Source organism: Aegilops tauschii, chromosome 6 (genome assembly GCF_002575655.3).
Source record: "Aegilops tauschii subsp. strangulata cultivar AL8/78 chromosome 6, Aet v6.0, whole genome shotgun sequence".
NCBI lineage: Eukaryota > Viridiplantae > Streptophyta > Magnoliopsida > Poales > Poaceae > Aegilops > Aegilops tauschii.
In genome coordinates, this window is record NC_053040.3 from 321,951,347 (window position 1) to 321,961,997 (window position 10,651).

At 43.8% G+C, this 10,651-nt stretch overlaps 1 protein-coding gene and 1 long non-coding RNA gene across 2 annotated transcripts; one reads left to right on the top strand and one right to left on the bottom strand.

Moving 5' to 3' along the window:
* Nucleotides 1–1,858: 1,858 nt before the first annotated feature.
* LOC109744729 (uncharacterized) lies at nt 1,859–4,007 on the bottom strand. Its single transcript, XR_002228386.4, has 3 exons — nt 3,721–4,007; nt 2,299–2,663; nt 1,859–2,214 (listed from the first exon to the last, which is right to left on the bottom strand). It is a non-coding gene; the product is annotated as an uncharacterized lncRNA (long non-coding RNA).
* Nucleotides 4,008–4,453: 446 nt separating this feature from the next.
* LOC109744727 (succinate--CoA ligase [ADP-forming] subunit beta, mitochondrial) lies at nt 4,454–10,197 on the top strand. The gene is made up of 12 exons (XM_020303873.4): nt 4,454–4,726; nt 4,862–4,972; nt 5,673–5,784; nt 6,489–6,553; nt 7,066–7,143; nt 7,905–7,979; nt 8,118–8,270; nt 8,352–8,486; nt 8,682–8,846; nt 9,037–9,159; nt 9,723–9,794; nt 9,900–10,197. The coding sequence occupies exons 1-12, from the start codon at nt 4,625–4,627 to the stop codon at nt 9,975–9,977; spliced, it is 1,269 nt and encodes a 422-aa protein (XP_020159462.1). The 5' UTR covers nt 4,454–4,624; the 3' UTR covers nt 9,978–10,197.
* Nucleotides 10,198–10,651: the final 454 nt, after the last annotated feature.

The window sequence follows — 10,651 nt, forward strand, 5'->3', positions numbered from 1 at the left end:
TACGACCATGGATAGCCGCCACCGCCCGATCCCGAAGATCACGTTTTCACTCGGAGCAAGACGACAGGAGTGCGAACGCCACGACGGAGCCTTCAGGAAGGGAACAATGTCAACTGCCACCGCCACCGTCGGCCAGTCAAAGGACTAGGCAAGTGGTGTACCTCGGCGCTCACACCGCTCCATCGCACCCTATAACTCCGTCAACCACCCGCAAACACGCCACCCACATGGCCATGGTTGCCTGCCCGCACCAGAGACGCGGGCTTCGCCCCCAAATGTCGCGCCTCCCGCCGCCAGAGCCGCCGCCCTGCAACCAGACCACCTCGAGACCTACACAAAGGCCCCGACTTTGGGCCAATCAGCGGCCCTCGACCGATGGAACCGCCCGCAGGCGCTCCGCTGGTAGTCCTGCGTCAGCCCGCCCGTGGCCGAGGAAAGGGGGAGAAAGGGGAGTGGACGCATCCGGACCGACACAGAGGTGTGCCGGCGACAGGTCATGCGACCGCATCAAGGCCACCCATCCCTCCAACCAAGCTCCCCGTCGAACAAGAGGAAAGGGGGAGAAGGAGGAGCGGACGCATCCGGACCGGCAAACGTGCCGGCGACAGGTGGCGCGACCGCATCGAGGCCACCCATCCCTCCTACCGAACTCCCCAGCGAGACCCTCGAGTCGCCCCACCATGGTAGCTGGCACACATCTCCGCGAGGCCACCCACAAACGTGCGCCCGCCGAAGAGGGGCACCACATTGACCCGCCGCCGCAACCAAGGAAGCTCACCGGAGATGCCTCCTCGCGCCGCCCGCCGAAGTCCAAGCGCCGGACCAGGAAGGTCCCGACACGGACACGACCAGCACGCCCCGCCAGCAACCACCACTGCGCCGCCATCCCCACCAGCCCGGAGCCGAGGCAGGGGCGGCCGCCCGCGACCCACACCACCCTCCGTGCCAAGCCAGGAGCCGGCCCAGGCCTCGCCGGACCCCGCCACCGACCCCCTGCCTCGCCGTGATAGCCGCCATCGCCAAATCCGCCCGCCGCCATGTACGCCCGCACCAGCCGCTCGCCGCCCCTGCCGCTCCACGACTGGGCGGGGCCTCGCAGCCACCACATTCATCATGGCCGCCCGCACCGCCGGCCCAGCCGACCACGACTTTCCCGCGGCGCCCCGCGCAAACGCCGCGTCCCCAGGAGCCTCCGCATCAGCCCGGCCGGCGGCGAGGAGGAGGGAGGCGAGAAGGGGAGCTGGCGGCGGCGCTTCCTAGGGTTCGCCCCCGCTCGCGGGAGCGGGATGGACGAATGGGTTTTTCCCCTGTCGCGGTGAAGCTTTCATAGGCTGGTCCAATTGGAGCTTTCGTGGCTGCCACATGAGGGATGGAGGGCATATCGTGTGCTCCGAAGTATTGAGTACTCCGGCTGCACCACGGACAGCTGAACCGTTGGATTAAATACGTAGGTACACGATAGAATCTGGATGCCCATTCTTACAAAATTTGCAGAATGCACCCCATAGAAGTACAGAATAATGGTAACGTTTCAACAACCTAGCTCCAAGAGATGGGCCGCCAAAGTTTTGGAACAAAAAGTAGACACACATCATGTACCTAGGTAGCTGGTCATTGTAGTTAAAGAAGGTAATTGGTCGTTTTAGTTAAACAAAATAAACAAAATATGACAGCAGCTCTATAGTACAGATAGGACCATGTATTTTCGAAGATGACATAACAAAATAAACACAAAACTAGCATCCAGCAAACAGATTTAGCAAGGTAAAGGTAACTGAAAGAAAATGAAGAATTAGTAAGTCCATGAACCAAAGTCGGAACTGATAAAATCTGCACCAGAAATGTGAAGACGGCAACATCAAGTGTATTAACCAATCTTTGTGAAATTAGAAGGCAACACATCAACAAACATGTCATGATTCCGTAGTTCATAGTACGACGGTAATATCATGAAACTTTGCGACCAGTACTCATGGCAATACACATAAATCTACCATGAAGAACATAACTAGAGTTGCAACCCAAATATTATTTACAGCCCAAGGTATAACTGATTAACAGGTACACATATATTGCAGAAACATATTCAACTAGGTGTACAAGTTGTAGCAGAAATCCACACCAATGGAAGTTTACATATCACATAAATGAAGAAATTTCTCATCCAATCTCTAACGCAGAGTAAAGGATGCCATCCCCATGGGTTGGGTTGTGCTGCAAAATATCAAACAACTTCAAGTCAAAAAATTGCTAAAATACTCGACATGTTTTAATCGACGAGTAGCAAAATGTGAAAACCATTTGAGCCGTGATGGCCGACTTCGTAAATAGAGCAATATATTGATGTTGGACATTCGTGGACGCTACTTGCTCTGCAAACAAGAAAAACACATTAGGAAAACCTGACAACAGACATACTATATTCAAATTATGGTTGGGAATGTCATTCCGGTGAAGGATTCAAATTCTTGAACTTTATTTTGCTCGTCAAATGGCCCCATCTGCCTCAAGTGTGCAAGAGCATCACCAATAACTTGTGAAAGTATTTCATCTTGTCATCACAATGTTTAGTTGCATGCAGTGCCAAGCTGAACTGGCATTATGTCATGACATATAGCACCAAAATGCTAAATCTGTAGGAATGTAGTGCCATCTTTTTACACCTGAATAAGGAAGGCCAACTCAGGATCAACCAAAGCAGACATTGGAATACATAGACAAGTTGAAGAAAATGAAGTGCAAACAAACATCTCTGATTCTATAGCTGGCAAACAAGCCACTCCCCAATTACAAGCAGAGGCTATGGCCCTTCAGGTTGCTGCATAAATAATTTTGAAATCCATATGCAAGCAGGTCATTTTTCTGGTAGATAATCTGTCACTGGCCAAGGTAGCAGCGCCAAGAAACATTATTCCCTGGGCATTGGGAGATCAGAAACCAGCTAGCAATTTTCTTTGCTACAACAGGAAACACGCAAATACAAATTTATCACATACCAAGGAACTTTAACTTTGTCGCTCACAACCGTGCTTCAGAGGTAAGTATATTATATGAGGTAGAGAGCAAAAAAATTGGCATGTTGTAGGTTAGCACGTAGAGGTGATCAGTGTCCATGCTTTCAAAGCTAGGCAATCCTGATGTTAAGGTTGAACGCAAAAAAAAAAAAATCCTGATGTTAAGGATTGTCAAATCCTGAAGTAAAATGTGCTTGATAGTGAATATAAGGCGCTGTTGGTGGTGCCTCTTGTGATCTTGTCCAAAAACAGAAGGAAGATCAAAGAGATAATACATTTAATTAACTAAACCAAGAATGCCGTACTACTAGTTTCAGTAGAAATACTGAACAAACATATACGGAGCTCTAAAAAATTAGTGAGGCACATATTGCTAATGTTAATGGATCTCGGTCTTGTGCCAACAAGCACTTCATCAGGTACTTGAACAGGTAGATAAATTTACTTTGTACTCGTCTCAGACCATATGTCGTTGACATTTTATATACCTAATTGCTCGATAGGTAGTCTAAGAAAAATACAACAAGTTGGTTCTGTGATTACTTTTCCTGCACCTTCATACAGAGAGATATCAACACATTTAAATCTAATAGCATTAGCTACATGCCTACATCCCACACATTCAGCATAAAGGGGAGTAGGGGACGATGGATTAGAACCAAAACACACGGTAAAATACACAAGGTTGTAACATTCAAAAGGTTACCTGAAGGCTGGAGTTCTCTTCTTTGTCGTCGGCAGATGGTGGAGCTAGGCGTCGGCGGGCGGATCTGGCGCCAGGTGTGGGGATTGGGTGGCGCCAAGGTGGAGAATGGCGGCGCGGGGATGGGGCGGGCTGTGCGCTGGAAGTCGGGGCACTGTACGTCATTACCGTGGCGAGGTCGATCGCCGGAGGCCCCAGTGCAGCGCACGGCGAGGTCCGCCGCCGGAGCCCTGAATACCTATATATCTGCTCGTGTCCAAAATCGGGAGCACTGTTGGAGAAGCATTGCAGCTATTCTACACTTACACGGGGATATTTTTGCAAATCTTAAAGGGTGGGGTGTTCAGGTTTCATCTCGTCCCTACATTCAGTATCTAACGATTGGATTGTACAGGGAGCAGCCGGAGCACCCAATACCTTGGAGTACAGGATATTTCCCCATGAGGGATGTCCGTGGTAGAGATGGGCACGGCTTTGACCACCCATCTCTGTCTTGTTGGCCCACGGTGCACAGTTAGGAGTATCGGACGATGGGCCGGCTGGCCCATTCACACCATCAAACCTGAGCAACACACTCGTTATCATATTTTTGTCAAAAAAAAAACTCTTTAGCATATTTTCACCCTAGAAAAACAAATGTCAACTTTGTCATTAGCTAATGGCAGGTGTGCCCCACGTTGTGTAGGCCCACATGTCAGTCAAACTACGGTGATCCTAAATCAGCGGTCCCTTCGACGTGAACTAGTCCATTTGCTCGGCGCAGCCGCACCCTTCCGCAAGAAAGAAAAGGAGGGGAGGGGAGAACAGAATAACATCAGACCCGCAAAGAGGAGGAGCGAAACAGCATCCCTGCCTTCCTCCACGCCCGTAGGGTTTCCGGATCGGAGGAGCCCAAGCCGCCGCAGCCATGGTTCGCGGATCGCTCGGGAGGTTGGCGTCGCGCACCCTCTCCGTCGCCGGCAAATGGCAGCACCAGCAGCTCCGCCGCCTCAACATCCACGAGTACCAGGTACCCGCGTCCAGATCCCGCCGTCCCTCCCCCATTCTGCTCGATTCGTATCTGTGCGGATTCGTTTAATCTCGATTTGGAGGCCCGTCTGACAAGCTAGGGTTTCTGCCGGCCTGGCTTATGTGGGTGTCGCAGGGCGCGGAGTTGATGGGGAAGTTCGGGATCAACGTGCCCAAGGGCGCCGTGGTGGGGTCAGTGCAGGAGGTCAAGGAAGTTTTGAAGAACGTCTTCCCCAGTGAGAAAGAGGTGATGCTACCTAGGTTTCTAATGTTTTGTTTTTTCTGTCGTTGTTATCTTTCACTCGTGCAAATGCGAGGCTTGTGCTGTGCAGATGGTATTGAAATGTGTTAGTGAATCTAGTTCACTGCGAATTCCTGCTGAATCCGGATTAGGTTGGTAGAAATGTCTTTTTTGTTTGGTAATGTTTGCTGTGATGTGCGATGCATTTTGGAAAGGAGGTTATTGGTTGCTATAATGTATAATGTGTGCGTATTCTGATAGCCTCGTTCTTGCAATTCGTACGCCTCTGTTTTATGTTGTCCTGTGTGTTAAAAGTAACATTACTTACATGTGTAAATCACTCCACCGCCCTGCAAACGAAGTGAGTCATGCCATGCTGTAGTTGCTCTTGGAATTGTAATGCTGTGTTGGGATATTTTTTTGTGCTAACTTCATGACCTCCAAGAAATACTATATATTTTCTCCAAAAGCTGTTTTAATTAACTGAGATGACGTCCCAGGTTCTTTTCTGTATTCTGCACCTAAATACTTGTGTAGCCGTGTTAGTTATCCTTGTGCCAGCAGATTGTTTGGCTGGGCAGTTCATTCCCAATATGAAGTATAGCAGATGCTCACCCCTAATGTATTTATGGTGCTGTATGTATCATAGGTTGCACCATGTTATTATTCGTAGTTCAACTGTGTTTAAAAGATGACACCATTGCAGATAGTTGTGAAAAGCCAAATCCTTGCCGGTGGCCGTGGATTGGGAACTTTCAAAAGTGGACTAAAGGGTGGTGTTCATATTGTTAAGGCTGAGGAGGCTGAAAGCCTTGCAGGTAAATCTTTTTGTGAGCGGTAGTTTACATTATGGTATGTGCACATTCATGGTGTAGTAACGCAGTTTGAAGATATTGTGTGTCCAAGTATTTGTTGAGATATATCGTTGAGAATTTGGCTTAGCAAATCTACATTTATGCATAATCCTTATCATTCCTGACTGCATTAGACTAGAAATGCGCGCCACCTGGCCAATTTTATGGTATACAACTATCCATACACATGAAGGCCAAGCATATAATATAACTGAGATCAGTTCATTCTATTGGTTGTGTCTAAATTGTTGTCATCACTTTTATCAGTTGTCACAGTGAAAACTGCAACTTAACGTCACGTGCTTCTATGAAGCGTGACATGATAATTACATTCAGGTTTAACTAAACTGATTTATTTTAGGTGATCTTTTCTTGGAATCTACTACCTCCATACCAAAATATAATATGTTTGGCCTACCAAAACGTTTTATATTTTGGTATGGAGGTAATAAGTTGTATCCACTCCTTTGTTGCCGGCTATAAGTGCTTTATTATTTAATGGTTTGGTTCTGAGTGAATGTGCCTTCCCATTTGAACTTGCATCCATTGGATTTCTAGTGACATGTAGTGTTGTCATTTTGTTTAGAGTGAATCAACTAAATTGTAGTTACTTCTGTGTTGGTTGTGCATGTTTTCACTGTAGAGTGTTTGTACTGACTCATCTGCAGCTAAAATGCTTAACCAGGTCCTGGTAACAAAACAAACTGGTCCACAGGGGAAGGTTGTGGGCAAGGTTAGTTTTTTCTAATCCGATCCCATCTTCTGCATCTCTGTTTCCTTATTGCTGTGATTAGCTTGCTATTCTTATTTGCTGTTGGTATACTTCTGCTGTTCAGTTTCAGTTGTGTTATGTAGCATTGCTAGAAATTAACGTTTTAGGTATTTCGTGACTGTTCAGTATGCAAGTTCTGGCTTCCACGGGCTTGATACTCACCTGACTTGTTTCTATCAGTGTTTAGATCTATGATGTATGGACCAATTCCAGTGTACTTACGTTCAATGAAGTTAGACAGAATAATAATATACAGTTGATTGGGCCATATCGCCGTACCTAGTATTTTGTTCTTGCCGTGCAATGGCAATAGTTAATCTACAACGTTTTTTTGAGTTATTTTTAAGACAGTAGTGCATTAGCATTTCAACTTCTCAGGTAAACGATATTCAAATAATGCTGCTGTCATTTAGTTCTGCTTGATTCAGTGAAACATTTTTAACTACTGATATTTTTTCTGTTCTGTTTGACAGGTCTACTTATGTGAGAAAATGTCACTTGTTAATGAGATGTACTTTGCGATCACCCTTGATAGGAAGACTGCTGGTCCAGTATGTCATTGAGCACTGGCCCGCTTGTCCATTTTTTCATTTTCATTACCCAGCATCTGTTCCATTTTGTGAATAAATCAGTGCGGTCTATATTGTTTTTATAAGATATCATGGTATTACAAACCTTTCTCATGTATAAGTGCCAAAGGAAATAGCTGTTAGTGCTGTCGATTGTTTTTATTCCAGACTTGTTTAGGATGTCGATCCATGATAATTTATAAGATTGTGTGCATGAATATGCTTACATAAAATATAGATCATACTTTCCTGGGAATAGTGTTCCTCTTTTGTCCCTGCATAGCGAGTTACCACAATTATTTAATTGAAGTGATCAATGTATATGTTATATTCAGTTTTCCATTAAAAAAATACCATTGTATGGTAAACCTTCACATTAATCTCTAGTTGTCTAATAACAGGCGGTCACATTAGTATTTCACTGTATTAAGTTTCTTAAATTTTGGATGTATCATTAGACAAGTTCCTTGTACAGATTTTTGAGGCCACGCAGAGATGTTTTCTTTCTACTTCTGTATTTGTTCTGATATAAGCATGAACTGAACATTTGGGGCGATGTGACCTAGTCCTTGAGTGTTCTTGGTTGTTTTGGCCGCTTTACTTTTTCTAAACCCTATAATGTACTTCATCAATCAAACCTGTAGCTACTTAATGTCCATTTCCCCCTGTTTCAATTGCAGAGACTCATGCTGTGAGATTTTTTTTCTAGTGCTGATTGCTAAGGTTCATGTTTTTTTTTTCAGCTCATTATAGCTTGTGCTGAGGGAGGAACGAGTATTGAAGATCTTGCAGAGAAGTTCCCTGATAAGATCGTTAAGGTCATCTATTTCTTCAACTTGATTTTGGATCAATGCGTACATATCTTGAGTAGCAGGTTCACTTGTCATATCAGAGCTTTTAGCGTCTTAATCTGATAATTTGCTTACACATTGAAATCCAATTCCTTATATTACCAGGTTCCTGTTGATGTATTCAAGGGAATCACTGATGAGGATGCAGCTAAAGTTGTTGATGGTCTGGCACCAAAGACAGCAGACAGGCAATCTTCTATAGAACAGATTAAGAAGCTATATGAACTTTTCTGCAAGACCGACTGCACAATGCTGGAGGTACTGCAGTGTGAAGTGATTCTCATTTGCGATGTTTCATATCTTTGGTATTCTTCTGATCTGGATTTCTTATGTGAGTAGATAAATCCTCTTGCCGAGACAGCTGATAAAAAGCTAGTTGCTGCTGATGCAAAGTTGAACTTCGATGATAATGCTGCGTTTAGGCAGAAAGAAATATTTGCACTGCGTGATACAACACAGGAGGACCCCAGAGAGGTATTTTGTGTGTTGCTCTTTTCTTTAATACCTTTTTCATGTTCAGTTTGTCTCTCTGTTAAACTGTTTTCTCTTCTTTATTTTGTATAATCCCTAACCCTTCTTTTGAAGGAAGATTTGCCTCTACAGATTATATATTTTTCTTGCAAATATAAGAGCACTGTGAACTGAGATTTATCTTTACCAACTTTACAGGTGGCTGCTGCTAAAGCAGATTTGAACTACATCGGGCTTGATGGAGAGATTGGTTGCATGGTGAATGGTGCAGGATTGGCAATGGCTACGATGGACATCATTAAGCTGCATGGTGGTACACCTGCCAATTTTCTTGATGTTGGTGGGAGTGCATCCGAGGGACAGGTATATATAGTGGGATTTTTTGTTTGTTTGTTCGTAATTATCAACCCTGGTGAAATTTGTATATACTATTAACAGCTAGAAGATGTTGCAAAAACTAATGATTAATTACTTAAAATCCATGTGAAGAATTGTCTTTCCACCTTTTGTTTTCAACAAATGTACATGTTCATTTTTTAAAACTTTTATTCAGGTTGTGGAAGCATTTAAGATATTGACTTCAGACGATAGAGTGAAGGCAATTCTAGTGAACATTTTTGGAGGTATCATGAAATGTGACGTGATAGCAAGTGGAATAGTGAATGCAGCTAAACAGGTATCTATCAAGTTTTGATTGAATGAATACACCATATTCTTGTAGCCCGTTTTTAGTAAAATTATTTTCACCTATTTGGTGTTTATTTATTTCTGTGGGGAACCTTATCTTGAACGTTTGCACAGTTTATTTGCATCCGTTTCAGAAACTAACTCTTAACGTACAACTCAATATTTGTTTCAGTCATCTGCTCGGTTTTTTTGTAACACCAAACTATCCCATATTTTCTGTGCATACTTTATTGTATGTGGTTTCATTATAGGATAGTTTGGTGTTACCTTTAGTGTCTTATGCGAAAGATTTTTTCTGTATTGGTGATATTTCATCAAGTTCTGAAATTCCTGATTAGACGCTGTGTATAATTTTGTAATTTTCCCATGATGTATGCTAGAAGAGTCCTTTCAGCATGTTATTGTTCCCCAGGAATGTAATGATAGTACATAGCATGTTATTTGGCTTAATATTCCTTGAGCTTACAACTATTTTATCTCTGATTGATGTATCATAAGTTCATAACATACTTTTCCTGTAGCAAATTCTTACACTTGTTCTCCGATTATCAGGTTGATCTTAAGGTCCCTGTTGTTGTTCGGCTAGAAGGCACCAATGTAGACCAAGGGAAAAGGATTCTTAAGGTATTGATGATCATCTTTGTGCATGCGTGTTAGCTGAGTCATGCTTCCTTTGTTTTGAAGTTGTTCATGTTTGGGATTTGACTGGTCATGGTGCTCTGATTGCAGGAAAGTGGAATGACATTGATCACTGCAGAGGATCTTGATGATGCTGCAGAGAAGGCTGTAAAAGCATCGGTCAAATGATTAATGATTGTACCATATCAGTCTAAAGTTCTGTTTTCACTGGTACGGGAGGAGTGCTGCTCTCTTGCTTATTTCGGGGGCCGAAATCTTGAAGTGCATTTTCTTTTGAAGTGGAGTGATTCCACTTGGAGTTTTCCTTCAAACATGTGATCTTTGTGTTAATAAACCTATATGGGCACAAAATTGAGCAGCCACTGTTATGAAGTTCAAGTAGGATTTACCTGTTTTGCCCGGATCAGCAGTCTACGTGTTGACGCTTCATTTGCCCTGTCAACTACTGCATCTTGCATCGTAACTGCGCAGCCTAAGCTGTTAAAATCATACAAACTGAAATTTATTTAGAGTATTATTTTCAATACCGCACCATGTTTGCGCGTTCTCTTGGTTATTCTAATGAAATAATGATGACTAACACAGAATTTGCAAGTGTTGGGAATTTATTTGAATTTCGTATTCCAGAGATTCTTGTGTAAGTCCTAAATGACTAAAGGAGGACGAGAAGTACGTAGTACTAAAATGTGCACTATGAATATAAGTTGATTAATCAAAATTTGGAAATGTATATGAGCCTGTTTCCTGTCTGTTAACCCGGTCAGGCCACTCCTCTCCAGGCTCCAGCTATCTTCTCTTTTCTATATACTGCCGATTGAACGAACTATTGATCCAGATAAATC